The sequence below is a fragment of the Onychostruthus taczanowskii genome, unplaced genomic scaffold (genome assembly GCF_017590055.1).
Source record: "Onychostruthus taczanowskii isolate IOZ18803 unplaced genomic scaffold, ASM1759005v1 scaffold96, whole genome shotgun sequence".
NCBI lineage: Eukaryota > Metazoa > Chordata > Aves > Passeriformes > Passeridae > Onychostruthus > Onychostruthus taczanowskii.
The window spans coordinates 384,853-410,717 of NW_024507657.1; the positions used below are offsets into that span (position 1 = coordinate 384,853).

At 37.1% G+C, this 25,865-nt stretch overlaps 1 protein-coding gene across 5 annotated transcripts in view; it reads right to left on the bottom strand.

Moving 5' to 3' along the window:
• Positions 1-3,009: 3,009 nt before the first annotated feature.
• SMARCA2 (SWI/SNF related, matrix associated, actin dependent regulator of chromatin, subfamily a, member 2) overlaps positions 3,010-25,865 on the bottom strand; it is a 118,862-nt gene continuing 96,006 nt past the window's right edge. For all 5 annotated transcript variants that reach the window (XM_041426898.1, XM_041426894.1, XM_041426897.1 and 2 more), the window contains 6 exons: positions 22,879-23,096; positions 11,639-11,744; positions 10,313-10,414; positions 6,296-6,428; positions 4,544-4,686; positions 3,010-3,906 (listed from right to left, as the gene is read on the bottom strand). In XM_041426898.1, the coding sequence (XP_041282832.1) occupies positions 3,871-3,906; positions 4,544-4,686; positions 6,296-6,428; positions 10,313-10,414; positions 11,639-11,744; positions 22,879-23,096 (738 nt within the window). In that variant the 3' untranslated portion in view covers positions 3,010-3,870. The remainder of the gene's footprint in view (positions 3,907-4,543; positions 4,687-6,295; positions 6,429-10,312; positions 10,415-11,638; positions 11,745-22,878; positions 23,097-25,865) is intronic.

Here is a 25,865-nt window from a genome sequence, read left to right on the forward strand (position 1 = left end):
TTCTGTTTTTGAGGCTAGACTATGTTTTGGTAAATGTGATCATCCAAGCATTAATGAAAAAGTGACAGTAGCTTGGGCATTATTAACAGAGCTATTAATACTTAGGTAGTTGACAGGACCGAGCACGTATCAACAGCTCAATAACTGCACACAGCTTTGAAACTTAGCACTGCATCAGCTCTGCCTTTGCCTCAGTGCGCACAGAGGCTGTGGCAGCATCTGCTGTGTCTTCATGCCTCCACAATCACTGAGTCCTCAGCTTCATTCATGAGCTGAGGGAGTGAAAAATACTTTGCACTGAGGACCAGACACATTTGAGGAGGAAACCATTTATATCAACGATTAGAACATTCTGTATTTTCTTTGTTTCTTTCAGAAGATGTGAGGGGAAAAGAAATAGTATTAATAGCATCTGAAATGTATAAAAGATGTTAAATGTTCATCTGGCCCACTTACACTGCTGCCTACTTCCCAGGAGAAACCGATGCATCAAGAAAACATCTTGGTATTTACTTCACTTTTCTTGTCTTCACCAGAGCCCAAGCTACACCATTTCCAATTTCATTACACTATTTTTGAAACTACAGTAGGAAATTAGCTAGATTTCCTCAGTATGGACTGTAGCATTGTGCTTTTTTGGGTATAGTCGAAAAGGTATTTCAAGTGTTCTGCTTGTCACTTTGTACTAGAGATGGAATTCTGTAAAAGACAAAATAGTTCCACCTTAAACACAGATTTGTAGGTGACTTAAGTAAAGATTTTCTCCTTTTTTTGGTAAACAATCAGGAAAGTTACAAGTGACAATTTTCCCAGTAGCTTTTTTTTTTTTTTTTAATACAGTAATGTACTAAGATTGCCAGGAAAACAACTGATCTTGAAAAATACAGTAAATTCATACAGAGAAACAGCACGATACCAATTAAAATTCTACTCTGGCAGAAAAGAATCAAAATCCTCAACAAAATAACAGGACCAACTGCAGTGGAGGCATAAACATGGCTTACATCCTAAATCTACTTTATTTCAATATTAAAAATCAGTTACAGCTCTTCTGGGGGTATTCTGAAACTCAGAGAGAAAATTCAAAATATTTTGAAATTACTTAGAGCTGATAAAAGAAACTGCAGTAAGAATTCAATTGTATTTCTTCATGCAAACTGGTATCATCACATGACTTACAGTTATTGACCAAACCCAAAGCAACTTTCAATTTCAACTGCAATGTTGTATCTTCTTACCTAATTTTTATTATCCAGATAAATGCTCATCTGCAAATAATGAGTTCTTGAAAAATAAACGAAACTGGGTCACTGCAAAGTCATCAGTGACTCAGTGACTCTGGGGATGGGTAATGTATACTGTGCCTTTTATATTCAAGTTGGCAGCTTAAATCCATTTTAGGCCAGCAGTGACTGGAGCCTACTGCCACATGCTTTTTGTCATGTGTAATAGGTTAGTAGATTTGGTTCATTTTGCAGTGAAAAAAGAACATTTCTCTATGGTCTTATGAAACTGTCACTGAAAACTACACTACCCTGCATCATAGAATCACAGGACTATAGGCAGGCACCTCTGCAAGTCATCTGGTGCAATCCCTCTGCTCAAGTAGGGCCACGTGGAGGTGGCTTTTAAGTACCTCCAAGGGAGACGAAAGCTCTATGGGGAATTTGTTCCAAGGCTCAGCCACCTTCATACTAAAAGTTTCATGATATTCATAGGCACTGCCTGTGATTTCCATGTGCATCCATTGCCTCTTGGTCCTTATCCTTAAAAGATACAGGCTTTGCCTTCTATGCACCTTCCCTTTCCCAATAGTAATTCTCACCAACAAGATGCCTTTGAGCCCACTCTTCTCCATGCTGAACACTGCCAGCTTTCTCAGACTCCCCGTGTATGTCATGTGCTCCAGTCTTTTAACTATGTCAGTGGACCTTTCCTGGACTTGTGTCTCCAGTACGTCCACGTCTTCTCTTCAGCTGCAGTCTGGACAAAGCACTCCAGATACATCTCAACAGTGCTGAGGTGAGGGCACATATCTTCTCTCTGGACCTGCTGGAAACACTCCTAATATAGTTGAGGATACCTTCTTTGCAAAAATAATGCATTGCTGGCTCATGTTTATTGCTGGCTGATTTGGTGTCCACCAGGACTTTGTTCTTTGCAATGCTGCTTCAGACACTGGTAGCATCAATGTGAGCCTCTGAGATCAATGACACCTCTATGTGAAATAGTGGGTCTTCCATTCACACTAGGAATAAGATGTTTGAAACTGCCGAAGCTAAGCAGAGCTGACCTCTCTCAGGGCAGGGCTAATACAAGCGAATGGACACCAGTCCAACTTACTGATCACTTTTCAAATGAGCTACAAAAATCTGAAACAGTTAACATACTGCAATTCTGCATGAAGAGATTTACTGGAGACACACTCAGAAATTCGTATAACAAAGAAATGTTCTCTTTACAAAGAAGCTTCTAGGCTTGTACATTTTTTACACAAGATATGTTCAAATCTAAGTTTTGATTTTGCAGAGTAGCAATGTTAACTGCAAATATATAGCTCAGATGTTTAGATTACTGCATCATATTGCATCACCACTGTGATACCTCAAGACTTATGGCTGGGCTGACTGCCTGCGTAACTAATTGTATTCATGCCCACTAAGGCATATGGACATACATTTCCTGAAAGAAAAATAAAGAAGTTTATTTTATTGCTTCATCATTTCAATTGTAAATAAGTAATTAATTATGCTTTTATTTCAAGGTACCAGTCTTCTACTTCAATTTTATTATTCTTTAACATCTATTGCATATCTTCTCTCCATCTCAGAAGATACTTCTAAGATATTTGAATTTTACACTGAGGAAGGACCAAAGTAGACCTCTCTACAGGAGATACTCCTGCTCTCTTGTTGCTACCATAAAAATATTTTCATGGAACTCGTAATGCAAGGCCGCATCTATTGAACTAAATTATCCCTTTATTAGGAAAACACCAACACCACATTCTTCAAAATTACTGGAATTTTATTTGCCTCAGGCTTATGACTTGCAACCAAAGACATTGTGCAAAGAAAGCAAAGATTAAGTACACTTTAGGGAAAAGGTGATAATCCACATTGGTAACATAGAAGATCAGTCTGATGAAAGAAGCCATACGTTACACTATATAGATTGCAATATTCAATAGCATTTTTAAACCAACTTTTTTAATAGAGAAAAAAAAGTTAAGCAAAGTTTACAGTAGACATAAATTTGATACAATTCAAAAAGGCTTTTCTGAAGATCATCAAGCGTAAAGTTGAAAAATGTATATGGGGTAAGGTATATGAAAGCTAACTACTGAACATTTATAAGCTATTAAACAAAGTCGCATATATGTACCACAGTGTAAAAAATATGTCCAATAGAGGACAAATAAAAAATTTGAAAACGGCCTGATGAAAAATAAAATAACCAGTGGCTTTTAATGACTTCTCCTGGTTATCAATGCTACAAAAAACTTCTTTTTGCTGCCTTTCTGATGCCACTGAAAAGAACCTTATCAAATGATAAAACCAGGCACAATCAAACCATTACCAAGTCAAAACCAGCCCATAGAAATATACTACCAACCCACATTTTCCCTCAAAAGGTTTCTTTGTTGTTTTTGAGGCCCATTTGGTCACAATGTGTTACACTTTTTTGCCTTTTTTTACACCATGATATCATATGTTTGTCTGGCACTATCCTAAAGCTAATTTATAGAGAATGAGAATACAGAAACAACCCGATGTCTATTTGACAAAAAGAATTCACTGGGTGTAAAATAGGAGAAAAGAGAAGAGAAGGGGAAGGGGTCAGTTCTGCCAAGAAAATAAACCCTATGGATCACTCATCATCACTTCCGCTTGCTTCCGACTGGTCCTAGAGGTAAGAGACACAAGACAAGTCAGAAATTCTTTCCAGCTATTCTATGGAATTTGTTAAAGAAGGAAAAATAAAAGGAAGTAAGAGGAAGAAATACGACAATTAAACTGACAAATCAAGACAGCCTGAAGAAAGGTACTGTGTTATCTAGTATTCCTCTTTAATGAAATTTCATCTGATTGCTGTAGACTTTAGAGAGGAAAGACAGAGAGTCAGGAAACACCAGCTCTTTCTTTCTATCCAGACATTTAAAAACAACTGGGAAGACATCTATTTTCATTTGTTGCAATAATAGGAGCACCCACTAAAAAAAAGGTAAAAAATAATCAAGTTGTATGTTTTTCATCTGTGGACAAAAGTGAACAGACCATGAGACTTAAAGGTTCAATGAATGTAGGAACAGCTCGAAGAAATAAGATCCAAACTTCTTAGACTTCTTGTCTTCCAGCACTGGGACCACATCTCATAAGCGCACTCAGGTACAGTTAACACCCCCACCCAATTCTCTCAGGATGATCACTACAATTTAGATATATGCTTAAGCATGAATAGTTGAGAATTCTGACAGCAAGCAGGACAGGGCAGAGACGCAATCACTGCAACCACTTCCACAGTCTCACTGAACAAAACTTACATTTTCATCTTGATCCTCATCACTATCATCATCACTCACGACAGGCTTGACTTTTGCTCTGCTTTGTCTCTTCTTGCCTTTTCCTTTCTCCCGACTTTTTTCATCCTTCTTATTTAACTTGATTTTGACTTTCACTGATTTTGCTGCAAAAGGTTCAACAGTGTACATTAATGTAACATTCACTTATCAACTTTGAATGCTGTCTCTTGTTCACATAAATTCTCTTCTGGTAGCAGCCTGAAAAGGCAATCCCCTCTGACTTTACATGGACTGTGGAACAACAAAGCAAGGTATTTGCTTTTAGTTATCTTGTTTTTAATAGCTATAACAGTAATATACTGAACTATAAAGACTAACTTTTAGCTGGCCATATCCATTTTCTTTTGATTCTCAGAATGTATGGTGTGTACAGATAGTATATGGTCCTTCGAAAAGATGTACTTTAAAAGTATTTTCTTCCTTACCATAAGAGTATTTAGCCTTTGTATAAACAGACATTTTTGTATTTTAAAGTACAGAAATTCTGTGTGGAGGTCACTGGTGAATTTTGAGTTGACACATTTCTAAAGTACATGTTATTCTGATTCCAGAATATCCACTCATTCCAGAATATCCATTCATTTCAAAGGAGCTACTGAAGTTGCACGCTTAGCACACACATGTTACACACTTGAAAGGGTAACTCAGAGCCAAGTACTATAGCTTCTGTAACCAGAGCTGGAATTTGGATAGATGTACTGGATGGCACAAAGTGCAATGAAGGAATCCATCCTTTTCCACTTCATCATGTTTCCAAACCTGCAGGAACTTAATGAGCATTCCGAAACAATCAGAGTTTCACTTAGTCCTTGTCACACTGAAGAGTGTTTTCAACATCATTTGGTTCTTAACCACGTGATGAACTCTGTATGTCACATCATGCCTGAAGGTTGACCACTTGTCGATAAAGACTGTCTCTAGCCTTTCCAGGCACTTCCATTTACAAGAAGCATGAACAGGCCCTGAAGGACTTAGAAACAATTACCCACAAAGCCCACACATCACCTCTACAAATTGTTTCTGGCTTAGGAGTAGTTTAAATAGAAGTAAGCCAGAACACCTAGGTGAAAGACCAAAACAATGTAACACCTAAGCAACCTCAGTAAGAAACTACTTCCACCAATGTTGTATCGTGCTTTTTGTTTTATCAGTGGGTCAATGGTTTGATTTGTGATTTAGTGTTTTTCTTTGGTGCTGGTTTTTTCTTTTGTCTCCACCCTTTTCCCAGAAATGTCGTCAGCTAGTTTCTAGTTTCTATTTCTCCAAATTTTACCCATTTCCTAAAACTGTTTTTCTTCCTTGGAAGTTTATTGGTTCGCTCCTGTTATTCCCCGCCTGGGTTTTTACTCCCAACTCTCCTGATTTGTTGGAAGTTGGGTCTGCCCCTGCCTTTCCCCTCAGATATAAGTCTTTGTCGGCCCCTTAGTGGGGGCCCAGGAAGAAAGAGGGGAAGAAACACCATCAAATAAAGTTTCCCTGGGACCCCTGTGCGCTGCCTGTGTTTTATACTGCGCCGAAACAACTGACAACTGGGATTCAAGGAACTCCAGGGGGAAAACTGCCGCCCCTCACTCTCACATCAGCTAGCCGGGGGAAGAGAAGCGGCACACCAACAGAAAACAGAACCCTATAATCAGTCTCCATGTAGAGCAGCAAAATCTGCTCTTCCATCCCCTGATATATTTCCTTGTCAGTATCTAGCTGGGGACTCACATTCTGATTCCGATTCTTCTTCCTCATCTTCTTCTTCATCATCATTGCTTTCATCCTCACTTTCTTCTTCTTTGGCTATCTTCTGTCGTGCACTTTTGAACACAGACTGAAGAACAATGGAATCCTCGTAGATCTACAGTACAGGTACAAACCTCTGTCAGAACTATGAAGTCAAGCAGAATCAGAAATTCACAGCATCGACCTAAATTTCCAGAGTACATGGCATTTGTAAATACCAAGAAATGCCAACATTCACTCTTCATGCTCTAAATGAAGAAATTTTTCAGTAGTGAGCTGCAGAGAAACAACTCTTACAAGGCATTATATCTAAAAGATCTAGTTACTATTTTTCTTATTATTTCTAGTACCATAAGAACTATTGTGCATTTTCACCAGATCACAACACCCTTGAAAACCTGCCAAAGGAACAGACTTCAGCAGTAAGCATCATAATTAAAACACGAGTTATCATCTGGCAATACAATTAATAATGACAAATGGCTAACCCTCATTTAATTATCTTTTTTTTTTTCTGAAATCCAAAGAGGCAACAAGGAAAATAATTTATCCCAAGCAGTTCATCTCTTCTTTCCTCTCAGATCTAAAAAGACTGCAAAAAAAAAAAAAATAGGGCTTGCTCCAAATTGAACATGTGTTCTCAAACATTCTGTAGTATCCAAAGAATCTTGGTACATCAGATTTTCTCTTTAACCTCCAGCATGAGGGGACTCTCAAGAATGACTACTTTGGCCTTGTAACACATTTCTTACATTAACAAAGTAAATATCTTGCTGTGTTGCTGAGGATAAGATTCTTTGTCATCACCTGAACAAATGACCTTGTGTGGTTTGTTTTGTAAAACGTCAGAAGACAAGCACTGCACAATTCAGCACTAAAAAATTAAGAATCATTACTAGAAGAGCACAGAGTCACAGACTGCATATGATTTTATCATCATCCTCTACCTTGGCTGTCTGTCATTCTACTCCTCTGGCTGAATGACAATTTCTTTTATAAAGGAACACTAGGTATTTGTGACAAAAATAATGGATTTTTGGCTGCCTTTATGCAGTCTGTATCCTAAACGTGATAGAAGTGCTCTAATACTTTGTGGGTTCAACAAGCTGAATTAGAAAAAACTTGTTCAGAATACTTAACGTGAAATACCCAATTCCTACTTTTTTTCACTTGACCACCAAGTGCTTTTTTTGAAAAACTGCCTTTCACTGTGGATTGCTCCCCATTTTCTGAGTTCCTCTGTGCTTTTTGCTTTGAGATGTTTGACAGCGCTCAATCATGGTAACATTTTTATGTATCTACTATCTATAAAAAATAAGCCTTAATGTTTTGAGAAGGTTGCTCTCCTATCTTACAACATTAGTGAGCTGTGAGACACCAGAACTTCCTTCCTAGAAGACAAATAATACTTGCCTTTCTCTTATACCTACTTCTTTTCAAGTCAGCTATTGATAGAACCTACCAAGCTTCTCTTGAGAACTATTTATTTTTCATATACATAAACCTAGCATATTAATTGTTCTTAGGAATGGCTCTTTCAACTAACCTTCTGCTCTTTCTCACAAAAACACTTTTCTAAGACAAAAGGTATTATAGACCTGTACAACATTTTATTTTTTTAATGCCGGCCACTAGATATTTAGGTCATCAATGTGACCCAGACTTTCAAACAGTTTCCCAATGAAATACAGGGGTTTCAAAAATTATTTTAACCTTCTTTATGTGGAATTACTTATAATATTCTTATCTATTTTGATACACAAAAAACCCCATGGGGCTGCTTCACGACAAGCTGTGCAAATAGAAATTTTACTATTTTGACAGAAACCCAATTCCAATAGGTTTCAAAAAAATCAAGCAACAATGACAGTAGAACTTGCTTCAAAAAGAGAGAAACAAAAATAAAAGAATTTCACAACAAATTACAAGATTCATGAGAAATCTTCTGTTTGAAGAGACACACAATCATCTTTAACCCTGTTCACATCTGTGTGTCATTTGATTACTATAACATGAAAAGCTTTTCAAAACACTGAGGTTTCATTGAGGACAAAAGCCTTAACACATAAAGTCATTCTATCCATGAAAACCCTGAATAAGCTTCCATCTCAGATGGAACTGCTTTATGCCAAGGAAAAGCAGCAGGCACCACACTAAGAGAATACTTGAAGTTCACTGAAGTTCACAACTACCTGAATTAGCCCTTTTGTTTTGAGTGTACACACAAACAAACTAATTTACTGAAGTCAATTGTTATGCCAGAGCCAAGGTAGACTAGAACTATAACAAAGAACACGAGGTATCAAGGAAGTGTGGAAAACTGAAGGACTACTGCAGAAGTGTCCTGCAACTCAGGGGAAATCAAAATGAATGCTGTGAGAACTTCACAGAAAAAAAAAAAAAAAAAGAAAGGAAAAGAAAAAAAGAAAAAACCCTTAGACACACATTATTTGGCCTTCATGATATAAAAAGTTAATATTAGATCTGGTAATTAATGTTGGTTCGTTGGAACATAAAATAATACTCCAACACTGATACATGTTAAGTTATTTCCAAACAGAGTAGCAATATATACTAACACTTCCATCCACTCAGGATTACACCTCTCAATTCTACCATCTCTACCTAACAAGACACAGTTTTCCATAAGCAGGTTGCATCATTCTGATGTGAAAAATTTCATTATTTTCCCCATTTCACTACTGGGGTTCTTCTACCTCTTTTTATCCTCTCTACCAACCTTTACCATTTTCTGAAGTCTCATTTATACTTTTTGTTATTAACATTCCTTCACTTTTTTCCCCCCTCTTGTTATAATTAGATAATAGCCATTTTACTGATATATGAATAAACAGTAAACTGAAAATATACATCTGAACATGTAGCAAAATTTTGTCCCAAGAATTCTACCATAATTAATGTACTTTAAAAAATATTTTCAGGTGATTTATTTGTAGTTGCTTCCATGTAACTGAAGATAGTAAAAAAATCCCATGTACATGTTACAGAAATAATTTTTTCTGCCTCTTGATATTAAAAAAGGATGAACTGAGTCCAACAATTCTTCATAATAAATTCCATACTCATTTTTAATTCTCAAAATCTAACATAAATTCCCCAATTTAGCTAAATGTTACTATTAATGTTTAGAAATTTTAAGAAAACATTGATTATTGGCAGCATCATCCTTCAGCTTACTTTTATTTAGCCTTCAAATAACATCTTTTTTTAACTCTTGCATGTTAGGGAAGCTGTCTTCAGGGTCTCTGCTTCAACTGAATATTATGTTTGCATCACACTTTTTGGATCTCATCTATAAAAACAATCATCCAAGACTGTGTTATACTGTACTGTAACACAACTTTCTTATCTGTCTTATCTTTCGTATATGCCATCCAGACTTCATAGTCTCTCCTTTTGTACCAGCACCCTGTTCCGAATTTTGAGACCATTCATATGTGTGAAACATCTGTTTGAGATGAGTTTGCCTTCTAAACCTGAGACTCATCTTTCAATAATAAAAGAAATTTTAAAAACAGAGGCTTCAGAGGCTACATACATCTTTACTGATGGACAATCCTGAATTTTTATTTTCCATTAGCAGAACTGTAGAGCCTTCTATGATTTATTTCCTCAACATCCTGTCCGAGAGCTGTCCTGTCACATCTGCTACTTCTGTGATCCACTGTGGAAAACGTAAACTGATGTATCACTCCACATACTCCCTTTTACCACAGATTCAAACAGTCTTACTGCAGCTTTAAAGTACACACAGATCAGAAAAAACTGATCTCAGAATTAGCACTAAAACCAAATTTTCTGAAACTTCACACTGCAGCAGTGTCCAGTGCATTCTGAATTCTAAAAATGTGGACATTTTTCGCTACTCAAAGTAAAAATTGAAACTGAGAGTTTATAAACAAAAATAGTAATCAACAAGCACTAAAAACGTTAGATAGGGGAAACCTATGTGTTTAACAGAAGTTAACTCATTCAGACCTGAGATCCCTCCAAGTTGAATGTCTGTGCATTGTGACACAGCAGCATGACATCTTTTTCCAAATCCCCAAGACTCCGATATTTATGGTTGCGAATTCTTTCCTGTTGCATTTGTTGAGGAAATGAAGACAAGTATTGATGGGCAGTGGTGCAGAACGAAGAACAGCAGAGAAGAAACTGAATTAATATGTGATTCAACAGACGAAAAGCTTTCTCTTAAAAAATTTTACCTAAGCATCAAGATAAGTATCTGTTTAAAACATAGAAAGTCATTAACCATGTTGTTAGCATATTATTCAAAAAATGTATCAAGGTAAAAGACCAAAAATTAAGCAATTTCTTTGTGAACTGTAAGGGTTAAAAGCAAGAGAAATGGAGCTCTTTTGGTAAAAGAAGTTCCGGTTTTATCTTTCTAGCAAAGAAACCCAGTAACTGTAATACACGTGAAAGATACAGAATTATGACCTCACCCAAGCTGCAACATGCCACCTAGACCCCATCTACCCAACTCTGGATCTGACCTGGCTCTTCCAAGGTATGAGGCTAGGGTCTAGAAGGGGAAGCCGTAGAGGAGCCAGCTGAGATAATTTGGTCTATTCAGCCTGGAGACGAGGAGGCTTAGGGGAGACCTCATTGCGGCCTACAACTTCCTTATGAGGGCAACTGCAGGGGCAGGCACTTATCTCTTCTCTGTGTTGACCAATGATAAGACCTGAGGCAATGGTCTGAAGTTGTGCCAGGGAAGGTTTAGGTTGGATATTAGGAAAAGGTTCTTCATCCAGAGTGTGGCTGGGCACTGGTAGAGGTTCCCCAGGGAAGTGGTCACAGCACCGAGCCTCACTGAGTTCCAAAAGCATTTGTACAATGCTCTCTCACACATGGTGCGATTCCTGGGGTGTCCTGTGCAGGGCCTGGAGCTAGATGTGATGATGTGTCCATCCCATCTAACTCAGGATATTTATGGTGCTATGATTTTAAATGTAGGGATAGGCATATTCCCCTAGAACTATGAAATCTTTGTCAACAGTGTATTTTTACCAAATCAGTTGACAGATTCACAATTAGGTCTTTGCAAAAAAGGCATTGAGATATCATCCATGTCACACTACTATAGTTTGATTTGACCTTGAAATTACAGTGATACAGTGCAATATGCACCAAACAAATTTGCTAAAAAATTGTGTGACAATGTTTAAAATCTAATCCACCAATACAGGTGGCATGAAATACTAATATTGTTATTTTAAAAACAACTTCATGCTCACACTTTTGTAAAACAAAAAGAAATGGAGGAACCTGCACTTCCAAAATTCCTCCAATCTTTACCTTTATCTTTTTGAAGTCTACTGGTTTCCTGATCAATTCATAATACTCCGGTAGCTCTTTCCTAGATGGGAGCTGAATGAAGACTTCACTTAGCTGCCGTCCTGAACTGTTGAGAAAAACAAAGCCATAAAGAAAGGAATTATTACATCTTTCTCACAAAACACACACATACACACTATCTAATAATAAGAAAAGAATTAAAATAATGGAATAAAATCATGGTTTTTCTTTCAAAGAATTAGAAACTGAACCCTGATTTTTAAACTTGGTACAGATCATTAACTTACAATTTGAACTCTGGAACTGCTGTCCTAACATATCATTAATATGTCACTGACATCTAACATCACTAGAAGAATATGCAGAAGAGGCTTTATGAAAGAAGAATCAGGATTTGCATCTGAATTCCACAGTCTTTTGCTGACTACACTCTTATTGTTTCTTTGTTCAGTAATTTTTAGCAACTCTCCCTTCTGTCACTCTTTAAGTTTGCCTTCTTGATCACTATATAGGTAGTCTTGTAATTCCTCATTATAGCGAACCATACTGATTTCCATTATACTATATGCTAATTATTATTACACTAATTCAATGTTAGAACAAAAAAAAAGAGAAACTTCTATTAATGACTGTTGGGTTTCTGGGAAGACCATTCCAACTATATTGAAAATCACTACTGCCATTTGTACTTCTTCATTCATTTGAAATAAATTGACAGGTTTTCTATAAAACTTTTATACCATTGGAACATTGCCTAAAACTTAGAGGCATCCATACTTCCCATTGTTCATCCTCTTTTAATAGCTATTATAATACTTTGGTATTGAAGATCTTTCTTCAATCTTCTTATTTGTCATTTTCCAAATAATACATGGCTGCAAGTCCCTTTGAGAGAAAATGTGCTGATGACACTTATGGGTTTAGTTGGTTTTGTGTTGTTTTTGGTTGGGTTTTTTCCCCCCATGTGTATGTAATTTTCATAGAGTACCAGAAAAAAGCAGTCCAGCGAAGAACTGCACATAGCATTCACAAGCATTTCCCAGTTCACATTCACATCTTCCTTCTCTCCCAGCTACTCCAGAAAGGCCCTGTTTTCTCAGCTGAATTTTCAGATAGTATCTCAGGAACATCAAACTCCACAGGAGTTGGGCAAGAAGGCTAACAACTACTGGCTTCCCCCTAGGCTTTCTCTTGCAACCGCCCTTCAGAGTAGTGTAGGATCTCATCAGACATTAAACTAAAACTTAACTGAGGGTTAAGTGAAGCAATTCTGCAATGGAAAATGAGGATGATAAAAAGCATAAAGCTGGCAGCACCTCTCCCCTTTTTGGGAGTAATGAATGCTTACTACACAGTATGCGTTTCTTAATGCCTAAGGTAACATGAGAATTTGAGCAGGTACTATTTTTCTTATGGACCTGATAGATTAATGAACAAGAAGGAATAAACATATTTCCTCACTTCCTAACTATCTGGTGCTCACCTAATCCACAATTTTTTGTTGTTCTCAGTTTGGTCCTGAGACAATGCTGCTCCTTCCATCACAGAGGACAATAATGTAAATACTCTAGTTGCAGACTGCTAATCAGCACTGTTCTACCAAAATTTTGACACCAACAGGCAGCTAGACTATTTTTTCATTCAACACAGACCTAGAAACCAAAAGCCTCTGTCTCGTCCTGTACAGTTGTGTCAGACACGCGGCAGTGGCAGCAGCAGCAGCAGCCCTTGCCTGTTCAGCAGTAGCTGCCAAGCTGCCTCCTGGGTCTCGGCAAGATTCTGGCACACACCTGAGTGTGCTGCTGGGTGTGGCTGCTGCAGGTGAGAGAAGGCAGTGGGCGTAGGGCGCATCCCTGTCCCAAGAGAGGACAGTGAAGTCTATGTACTCCTTCTGTGCAACTTACAGCTGTTGGGATAGATACCTACAGAGCCCACTGGCAGCTCAGCAGCAGGTACCAGCAACTTCACCCAACAGATCTAATTTATTTGGGAAGAACCCTGTTACTGAAACAAAAGCATACAATGGCCAGGTAACTAACAGCCAAGTCTTACTTATTTCTCTCCTACTAGCAAATAACTGTGAAATTCTGGCCACTGCACCTACCATCTCCTTTGGTATGGACTCACATGCTCATTACTTTTATACTTCCCCTGTCCAAGTGTTTACAGAATGAATTTAAAGGCACCAGCCTTGTTCTTGACCTGTGTGTCTGTGTCATACAAGATGACAGAACCTGTCTTCATCACAGACTACCCTCTCACAGTAAAACTGGAAGCAATACAAGGAAAAGCAATGCATTATATATACTTTCTACACAACTGACTAAATTAACGTCTGTTTCTGTTCATTTGAAAATTGGGGACTGCATTTTTTTTTTTGTTTGTTTTGTTTTTGGTTTTTTTTTTTTTTTTGGTTCATAGAGGGAAGTGTTGAGCTATAACAGCTGTAACTGAGATCAGTGGAATTTCTTCTGGTCATATACCACACTATGAAAACCAGCAACTGGATCTCTGGTGCCCAAATGGTATCTTAAAATTTAAGTTTCTATTCCCCGTTTACAAAATGAGTATAAAATACTGTGAAAGAAGTACTATATCTGCAAAACATTCCGACTCCTTAGGAGCATCATACAGAAGCCTAGGGAGAATTCAGCTATTCCTAATTGATCAGTGCCCACCTCATACAAGCAAGGCACTGATCGTGAGGAAAGCGAAACAAAACAAAGCAGTATCCTGTTGCACCGTTACACAGCACACTGTAACTTACCTGCCTGCACCTTGGTACAGTATGAGTGTGGATTAGCTATACAGAAGGACTATCACTGCTGTGTTTTATTTCAGCAGCCTTAACAGAAATTCATATTTGAGTAAAATTACTGAACCACTAATGCTGGGTTTCTTCAACTGTGCTTCAGAGTCTAATACTGAACACAATTACTTCAGTAAAAATGAAACAGCCACTAATAAACTAATTCTGATCAAATTTTAGAACATGTGGAGCCTATCTGTCCTACTGAAATAGTTTCTGATGATTATAGCTTTTAATCCCATGGCTGTATTATTTTCTCTTTTTACATCCACATTCTCTTACTCACCCACCCTTATATGGTATTTCATATTAAAAATACAATTCATAAATTATTAAATGGCTATATTCTATTTTCCAAGTGCAAAACCGGCCAACTATGATTTGTTCACACATTCTATTAAACTAAGAATACTAAGAATGCCATAGAAAACTCTCAGGCTTTTGTTTCATATAATTAATTACTGAACATCACTTATGGGCATGAAAGAAAAAGCATTAAGGGCATGACAGAAGACTACAGCCTGATTTTGTCTACTCAGATCAGTAACAGCTTATTCTGTTCTATCATTTTTATAGAACCCACTCTCACAAAGAAGTACTATCTTGCACTCCCATTGTATATGTGCATCCATACTATAAACAAATGCGATCTTTTCTAACAATCTCAAATTGCTGTGTTGTGGATACAGTAGGCGAAAATTAGCAATTATTAATGCAACTCTGATTTTAATCCTTTTGCTCACTTATGTAATTAGAAAATAATAACCACAACAACTACCACATAAGAATCATGTGCAGTAAAAAAAAAAAAAAAATTAAAAAAAAAAATCACTTATGGTTGCCTAGCAACTAGCAGGCTACGTGCTGAAAGGAAGAAGGACCAGAATAAATTAAAAGATCTGACTGTGAAAGAACTGTGACAGTTCATTGCTACTGCATCAGCTCAACATGCCAGTCCCATGTGTGCTCACATTAAAAACACTTGCATACTGCATAAGTTAGAACAGCATTAAGAAATAATGCTTATTTAGAAAATGTTTTTGCTTAGAAAAATATTTGTGTGCAATGTTTTCAATTTTCTCTCATTTCTGTCAAATTGCTTATAAGGTACATACAAGCATTTAATTCCACCCTTTTAGTCAGTATCATATTTGGTGAAATGAAATGCAGGAACCAATTTGTATGAGGCTCCTTTTTCTATTTGTATTCCTGGCAGTATTTGGCCAGAAACAAGCTGCCACATACCTGTTAGAAGTATACTACCACCAACACTCTTTCTCCTTTGGCATTAAAAGGAGAGATAACTATAAAGCTCAAACTGCAATATGTTCTCGTATTTCTGGTAAATTTCAAACTTCTAACAGATAATGAAATTCAATTTATAGTGGGTAGAATGAAGAGTCCTCATGTTTGCCCAAGTCAGAGCACTCACAAACAGAACCATGGCTTGAAAACTACAACTTTAAATCAAATGCAACACACAAAGATGCTATTCAAAAGAAAAGTGTGGAGAAGGAGAATTACAAGACCTGACACAGCAACTTCCAACAGTAACCCAGCTATGTAGGTACATGATTAATTTTCGTTAGTGTTTAAGGTGCCTTTCTGGAACTGACTATAGTAGTACATGGTAAACCTGTCCATCATTGAAATGGAAGTGGGTAAAAATAGTCAACTATGTAACTCCTGGGTTTGAGACATGGCTATGCACTCCATAACTTGAGCTTGGATATAAGTAAAAATTATTTACTTTGTGTGTTTGAATACCCAAGAGTACCAGTTGGCATGATTATTTACTAGTTAGATCAGTAATGGCTGTGTTACTCTCCATTTTAAAACAGTCAAAAATTGGCAACTTAAGAAAACAGATAAAAAATCCGTTTCATGTACAGACAAAATACCCTCTCCCTGAGCAAATGCTGAACACCAAACAGGAGTAGTCTCTTGCCAAGTAGGCAAAAGGCACAAAACCTCCACACTTCAATTTTTTTCTATCCTTGTTTGAATGTGGTCAACAACTACCTGATGCCAGGAAGAGATTTTGTGAAGTTAATTGCTACACATGCAAGTCCTTACTTTTAATCTAAGACTAGATCAGATGGCAGGTAGGGGACAAATTAAATCACTATAAGGAACAGAGCAATCAGCATCCTGGGACTCCTGAATTCAGCTGTTGCTATTTATGCAATGCTAATGCAACTAGTGGTACTATCAAATTGGTACCCAGGAAGCATTAAATTCTGATGTAAGGCAGAAGAAAACAGTGGGTTTGTAAGATAGTTGAAGGATTGCAAGGTATCAATGACAGAATCATAGAATTATTTACGTTGGAGTACAAACATTAACCCAGCACCCAGTCTACCACTAAGTGCCACATCCTCACACCTTCTCAACACCTTGAGGATAATGATTCTACTCTTCTGGGCAGCCTGGTCCAATGACTGAGCACTGTTTCAATTAAGTTTTTCCCAATATCCAGTTGAAATCTCCCCTAAGGCAACTTGAGGCCATTTCCTCTTGTTCTGTAACTTCCTACTATGGAGAAGAGGCTGAACCTCTTTCAGGCAGCAGTTGTAGAAAGCAGTAACATGTTCCCTAGGCCTCCTTTTCTCCAGGCTAAAACCCCCCAACTTCCTCAGCTGCTCCTCACTGGACTTGTGCTCCAGACTCTTCACCAGCTTTGTTGCTCTTCTCTGGAAACACTCCAGCACTTCAGTATCCTTCTAGAAGTGAGGGGCCCAAAATACAGGAATTTAGGTGTGGTCTCACTAATGCCAACTACAGAGGGACAAGCATTTCCCTCATCCTGCCAGGATGAAGTATCATTAGTTTTCTTTATTTTTTATTTATTTAATTAGGAAAAGAAAGCTACACTTACAGCTTGTCTTCCTCTGAAATAAACCATAAAGAGTTAAGCCATCACAAGAGAAAAAACATAGTTTAGGAGACTAAGCCTGCATGTGTATGATGCAGATCAGCAGCTGAGGCTCAAATGAGGCATAAAATTTCCTTATTCTGAAAGAAAAGCTATCAGCAGTGTTGTGGTGCACCAAACTGGCCATTCTTTCAAAAGGTTACAGCATTTTAAGTGGACATATAAACTACTTTTTGCGTGCCAAACTGATTTGGTGGTGCCAAGCAATAGGTTGAGAGGGAATGTGCAGATACCGATGCACAGAAACGTTTCACCTCAACATGAGGAAGAACTGCTTTACTGTATGGGTGACCATGCACTGGAACAGATGGCCCAGAGACTGTGGAGTTTCTCTCACTGGAGACATTCAAGAAATGTCTGGAGCAACCCAGTGTCATGTGCCCTGGGACGACCCTGTCTGAGCAGGGAGGCTGGACCAGATGACCAGCTGTAGTCCCACCCAAACTGATGCATTCTGTGGTTCTTCAATTTAGTGTTGTGAAAACATAACATACATAACATATTATTACACGATATTAATTTCTATGGGCATTTCCAATTTTAGAGGGAAAGAAAGACAAATTAAACGCAGGGGAACTGGAAAAACACGTGACAATAATGTTGGACTGATGCAATGCAACTTGCTCTCTTCTAAACAGATGTTTCACACTGCAAGATTAGAACAAGGTACAAGGGTGTAACGGCACTTAAATCTCAGTTTAAGAAGTAATAGCAACAAAATCTCAGATTAATATGTATTGCAAATGGAATCTGCAAAGATGATGCTTTACTGGGGAAAATCAGGATCAATGTAACTGAAAACAGGTTTCCAAGTCCCTGAATCTAGGGTCTTGGTACTGTAAATAATCATACAGAACTTTTTAAAAAATTAAGGAACAAAGGCCAAATCTATCTAGTTATTTCTGTCTCACCATTCCATATGGAAAGATTACAGAACTCTTAATCAGTAACTTATATGAATTAATAAATGCTTCCAGTCATATAACCTTGTGACCACCATCTTATATTTTTACGTATTTCTACACTTCTTGTGTTTATGCTTCCCTTCTTTCCCAAGTGAATTTACTGAGAACAACCATCTTCCCCTCTCAAGACTGGATAAACACACAAAGCTGTTTCCTCTTTTAAAACTCTCCCATGCTACTTATCACTGAAGTAATTATTTACACTTTTCTTGGTGTAAACTAATCTTCTTGAATGGAAAAGCATTCAGGTACCATATTTTAAGTTTTAACAGTATCACATATAATGACATACACCCAAAATGAGTATTTCCATATCCACATAGGCAACAGCATCACAATAAGGCTCCTGTTTTCTTACGTCTGGACAATACTGATGGATCACAGTTGGCTTTGATCAATAATTTCTCTGCCCAGGTAATTCTTCTTCTGTCAGTTCCGCCTGAACTCATGCTTGAATCAGAATAAATGTTTCTTATTTTTGGTCTCTGAGCACCATATAATGCACTCTGAGATACTGTACTTCATGCCATTTCTTTTACTCCAGACCTAACTGTGTCCAGTCTGCTGTGATTAACTCACCACTACCAATGTTCTAATTATGGCCAGAACATTCCTCATTTTTAGTACATACCATAAATATATTATGATCTACGCCAACACCAATTCTCCAAGAACTCCTTTCCAGTTTATCAGTAACTTTTTTTACAGTGCCTTCAGCTAGGTATTTTTCCTTATTTTCACTGAGGTTAATGAGCTTTCTCATTGTATCACCTTTCTTTCATACTAGCTTGTAACAGTACCCTAAAAATGCTTTAGCAAAACCATAGAATCATAGAATGGTTTGAGTCAGAAAAGACCTTTCAGCTTTTCTCTTGTGGGTGAGCAGAGACATCTTTCATAGATCAGATGCCTAGAAGTCAGAGGATTCTGAGCATCTTTTCTGTCCTAGTTTTGCTTCATTACAGATCTATTCTCCATTTTAAACAAGTATAGATGAAACCTACAACAATTCAGCTTTGCCTATTATGCCAAAGCAGTGTAGAAGAGTAAAAAAGGATATGAATCTGTAGCATCACTACATGTTTTATGGTTTGATACTAAAAGCTGAGCAATGAGACCACAGGTGCAGTTTAAAAAGGTAGCAGTAATTTCAATAGTAATTTCTGCTTAATGATTTGGAGCATGTACCCCACAGTTCTTCAGACTGAGGTATCAGCTATCTGTTTCCAGTTTAATAAGCTAAATATGAAGACAAAATAAAGAAATGCCTATCAACATGAAGAAAATCTTGAAGCACATCACTCAATACTGGAATTCAATGCAAGAGAGACTGCATAAATCAAGTACGGTCAAAGACCTCAACAACTCTCACACCACAGGCATTGAAACAGTCCAAGCTGAACATTCTCACGGTCTTCCATCTTTGTCCTTTTTCCTCCTTTTTAACTATTTTCTTCATTATACAGGACACATCCTAGGTACTGTAATGTCAGGAAACTAATGCTGGCTGTCAGGCAAGTCAAATCTCACAGCAGTTTTTTCTCCTTCAGTGTGTCTCCAGCTCTCTAGAAATATCCAGAAAATCAGCTTTTACTTGTAAATTGCTCTCTAAGAACTATTAAACTTATTGCCAATGGAATGTTTCATTAAAACCAACATCACATTGGGATTCACAATGGGAATAAAAGGAAATTGGAGGATTGCTAAATTGTACTTCATAGAAGAGAAAAATCTAAATTAAATGGTTGAAATTGCACTGAGGACATGGCAGGAAGAGAAAATTGACCACAATGCTGACTTCCATTTTCTTGCATGGAGTTCATTATATGAGGTCTACGAGTACTGGGATAACGACCTCTCCACTCCCTTTTTTGAGAATCATATGCTGCAGTTATCCACACTGAAAATTTACTTAAAATATTTCTAATATGTCTGTTTAAACTAGTTTTGATCTTCACATTTAAGCTCTAGACAGTTAGGAAAGCACTTGCAGAATCCTTCCCTGCATCAACATAAGACAGTGTCACCACAGAAAAGTTGTCACCACAGAAAAGTAGTCAACTAGGATTTCAGATTTTTATGAGCACCATGGATTTTACCTTTTTTTTTTTCTGGTTTTTTTTTTTTTTTTTTTTTTTTTAAAGCTTTAGTAAGACCAGAAATGTGGTTCAGTATTTAAAAGCAACTCTTCTCAAAAGCAAGGGAAAATGTGAGATAAAGCATGGAGAGACTTAATAGCTTAGTAACGTATTCTTTTCACTTTTTTTTCGTGCTGCCCTTTAAACCGCACAAAACTTACTAAAGATTGTAGAATTGGCTTTGACGAAGTAACTCAGCCCTAAGTAAGTCAGTAAGATTTTGGATGGGTATCACCTGACCACCTTTTGGGATACAATCAGTTCTCCATAGTTCAGATGAGCCCTCTGGACTTATTGTAAAGAAAGATGAACATCTTTTAGCACCGATTTAAACTGAAGTCAAAGATGATTTCAAGCATTCAAATACTAAATACATGAAAACCCATTTTTTTCCCCAGATGAAACTCCTGGCCTACTTTTCTTCCAATTAACCTGTCCCTCAATACTTGCCCCAATTGCCTTCACACTCACAAAAGCCCAGAGCTGAACAAACACTGAACCCTCAACAAAACTGAAGGGTTCCACTGCCTAAAACCCACTTAATTCTACAGCTGCAAAACCTGAAAATATTAATTGAACTCCAGAGCAAGTTAACCCCAAATATTTTAAGATTTTAAAGTTCCCTGCTGCCTAAATTTGTAATTCTATTTCTTCATAGTATTGGGCGGTTTGATGCTGTCTCACAAAAAAATCAGAATGCAGAAACTTGGAACTCCTCCTTATAACTTACAGCACTGAAGAGCTCAGTTTAAGATGTATTTTTAATTCCTTACAGAATAGAGGTCCATACACTTTTTCAACTGGAAGCAATTCTGTCTTGCATAAATGTGGGCTCCAGGGAGAGGAAACAGTATGCCATGTCACTACACAATAGCTCAGCTGTTAACTTTTTTTTAACTTAAATCACATAGGAACTTCCTGGGGCACAAACATAAGGTAAAAGTCTTTAACCTCCCCAGAAGCCATCAGTTACTATCAGTAGCTATCCCCTACTGAAGGCTAGTGGAAGCAACTGTACTTGCTATTTTAAAAGTGAGAAGTAGATATCCTGATCAGAAGTGCTTGGTGCTTCAAAAGAAGGTTCAAGGCCAAGGATCTAAAATGCACAGATGCTTCCTTCCAGTCAGGACTGGAATATCTAAATTAAACACTTCTCCCTTCTCAGCAATTCTGTTAATTGAGAGTCACAGCAAGCTAAATACACTGAGACTGTAGTCAGCTTCTTGCTCATCATGTTTGCTGCTATGAATGCTGCTGCAATACAATAAAATACTTTTTGATGTACTCTACAAAGAGCTCACAGATCACAGAATAGCTCATTTTAACACTTATGCCCAAAAAAACTCACAGATGACAGCAGTGTGTGCTTTACCGAGTACCACCCAAACTACCCTTGAGCTAGAAGAGATGCAGACCTAGAGCAGTAGCTGCAAAAAAGGGCAGAGTGAAGTTGCCATTTAAAGTCAGCGACTGAAAGTTGTTTACAGACAAAAAATACATTGCTACACCTAGGTGCAGGTCACCTAATGCAAATACTTCCTGACTTTCTCTCAATGCATTTAGTATTAACTTAGTTTATAACAGGTGCTATATGATCTAAGTAATTCAATGTACAGCAAAGAAGGGATAAGCACACAAGAAGGCTTTACTGATTTTTGGCAAATACAAACTGAGTTTAAATACAACTTTTGCAATCAAGTCTGATTCAAAGACATTATGAACTAATTCTCAATTCCTTGCTCATGAAGCATAGGTGATTTGTAGTTTGAAAATCTGCAAAACTGAAGTCTTCAGATGACATTTCAGATTAGAAAGAGTCATTTTTCCCTGAAGTCTAACTACTTAGTATATTTTTATGCTGAAAATGGGAATTTCTTGACAAACAGGCTCCCATCTCTGATGTTTCAGTGTTTCTGTATTTTTTCTTTTGGCAGCTCTAATGCTCATGATATGAGCCCTACACATTTTGGGCAGTCTTTCAGTCTTTCATTGTGAGACCCATGTAAACTTGAATTAATAAGTCATGTCTTTGAAAAGATTAATTTCAACACATGCTCACTAAACTGAAGGAAAATCCTGCTCAAGCTGAATGTTCTTAAGTAAACACCTTGAGCAGAATGACTTCATTCCTAAGCAGGAGGTCTACACTTACTTTTTTGTTACTTTTTAAAGCTGTGTTTCAACAACTTTTTATCAGACAGGCGTTAAAAAAAACTCTACAAAGCATGAGACTTTCAGGATCAGGCCCTAAGAGGAATTACTCTTCAGAAAAGCAGTTGTCAACATGTCTTTCTAGAGACTGAAGAAAATGAAGCTGTTATAAAATGCAGGGATTGGTATCAGCAGGGAGGGAGAGACCACATTTAATAGAGACAGACTGTCTCCAAGCTCACCTGTCCTTGTAGTTTATCACAGTATCAATGATGGCATTCATTTGTTTTGTCAGTTTGGGTGGATTGGGCGACAACTTCTCTGCAGGAGGTCTGCCTCTTCTTTTCTTTGCTTTCTCTCCATCCTCCTTCCCGGAGTCCTTATCCACGTTTCTTCGTCTCTTTCGCTTTTTAAGCCGGACTTCCTCTTCCATTTCTTCCAAATTGCCGTCTTCAATTGCCTGACAACCATGGATTCAAAAAGCATGGTTTTTAAACAAAAGAGATATTGCAATGGGAAGTAACAAACTATATTTAAAAACAACAATAAAAACCCTCTGCAATTCCACAGGATGCAGGTAATTCAACTCCAAATGTTTAAACTGTTTATTTATAAACCAGAGTACAAGAAACTGACCTATCAGCAATCAAAGAGACACCAAACATTAACTTTTCCTAAGGATCCTACTATCATTTAAATATGTTGTTTTATCTGTACCTTTAATTCTGCATCAAATCACATTTCACACATACTGGCCTGGGGTACCGTCTCAGTAAGTGCACAGAAAACATTCATTTTTTCACATCAGGGTGAGTTCTGGGTTACACAGTTCCATTCAAAACAGACTTTGATACCATATGTTTTCAAACAGGACAGTCTAAATTGTGCTCAGCTCCCAAAGCCAGTTCACACATAGTTCTTTGTGCATACGCATAAAGAGATACTTTATGTAGTAACAACTCCTCTTCCAAGCCTTTTAAGCAACTTTTAAATCACCTAAGTGTTAAAATCATCTCAGGAACCCTGAGGTAGGCAGAAGCATTGATAGTACAGTGGTTTGTTTTAAACAGGACTCATAACATGGGATGCAAAAAACCCAAAAACTAAACCATACACACAGTCACAGACAATTAACACTAATTTCAATTGTTTCAATTACCTGGATGTATGCTTTTAACCAGACCCAGCAGCTCTACACAGCGGGATAAAAAAATTGCTACAAAAAACCGAACCAGGAATAAAGAGAATCTGTTCACACACACTATTAGATCATGTCATAAAGCAAGAAGCTGAACTTTTCGTGATTTGAGAACGCCAACAAAAGAAAAGAAATAAAAATATCAGGTCATAAGAGAACTGAAATTAAAAATAACAAATAAATAAAATTAAAAATCTTAAAACTAAGGGTCTCTGATTAATGCTTTCTCAGAACATAACTGATGTTGATATTTGTCGCTTTTGCTTCTCAATATTGCCTTGAGTACATGCAAATGCTAATCAATCCTTTCTTGTAGCTGAAAGAGCTCTAATCCTAAGGCAATTACCTTCATTTCTCCACAGCACCAAACATGGCTAATATTTATGATCATGTGAGCATAACAATCAATATAAAAAAGTGATTATAGCCTAGACATAATTTTTCTCAATTGTGTACAATGTCTCTTCAAAAACGTTTTGTGAACAAAACCTGATGCACAACACAAAATAACCTGGCATGTTTAAAAAAACAGTGGGATTTTGAAATCTTTTTCCTATGCATCCTCCGATGTGCAAATCCACAGACAAACACAAAAGCAGAATCCTGTGAGACAGCATGAAACTAGGCCTTAATAATCAAAAGACAATTTACATCATGCTTCCACAGCATTCAGATATTCACTATGAAGGAGGCTCGAGATCTGATGAGTTAGGAAGAAAGAAGAAGGGGAAAAAAAAATCTGCACACAAATTCATTAATATTCATCTGGCTAAAGCAGGACACGTGCTATAAACCACTGAGGCTAATGAAGATTAAGAAAAGGAAATTTCTCTGCATATCTTGGAAGCCAGAAAAGCTAACAATAAATACAGCATGCAAGGCTGTCAACAGTTAATGTCACTGCTCTCCTCAAGCACTCAGTTGTACACTGAAATACGAAGAACACCGACTTTTGATGTGTTACACACCTACACATGCCTGTGATGTAGTTCTACTGAATCTTCAAGACGGCAATGAAAAAGGATATTTACCTTACCACTATCAGCAGGCCGGCTATCGGAAATCACAGTTAGTGGGGATAAAATTAACAAGCCAGCAAAGCAGCGAGCTGCTAGTCTCTTCATCAGCTGATCAGGAAAAAAAAGAGAGCTGGGGAAAGGCTATGTTTTCATATACAAGTAATTTTATTTTACTGAAAATTTAATACTGAAAGGATTGTGGATACTGAAATCTGCTGTTTCATTCTACCTACTACAAGGCCTGAAGCCTTCCTCCTTCAGCTGGTTTTAATATTGACAACTACTTATCATATTTCTCCCCTTATTATTCTAAGCATTCAAATTAGATTTTTAGCTGATTCTTGTTATTATTTTAGTAACAATAGCACAATTAGACAATTTCATATATGATTTTAAAGCTGAAATTGCTTGTATGCATTTTAAAGATGCTTTTATTACAGAAAATGTATTCCTACTGCCCCACAGAGAACAGATCAAGTTTGGTTACTGAAACTGATACAATAATCTATTCTGATTTAAAAGATGTTAAAAAAAATAAAAGCAAATCAAGTAATCATTCTGTTAACTTTGCTAACTTTTTCTGTTAACATTCTTCAGTCCTTCAGAAAATTTCACTTAACTACAATATATTTATATTTTTGCTCATTTAACATATTTTATCCCACCAAAAAGAAATCACAGTGGTCCTATCATCACAGAGTCATCACTTTAGAATTCTGCATAAAATTTTTCCTTAGAGTAAGCAGTATTTTGGGAAATAAATATTAACGAAAAGAAAAGACAGAAGTGAAGAGCTGGGATTTTAAAAATATTACATACAGTAACGTAGTAAAGACAAATGATAAAAATAAAACCCAAGCAAACTAACATATACTTTTGCACTCTTAAAATTAGTAACTAGCAGGTAGCAAAGGAACTCTTAGCAAATTACAAATCTACCATCAAACGCTAAACTTTCTATTTAACCAGGAATATATCAATCCATTACTATATTAAGTTTTCAAAATTTCTA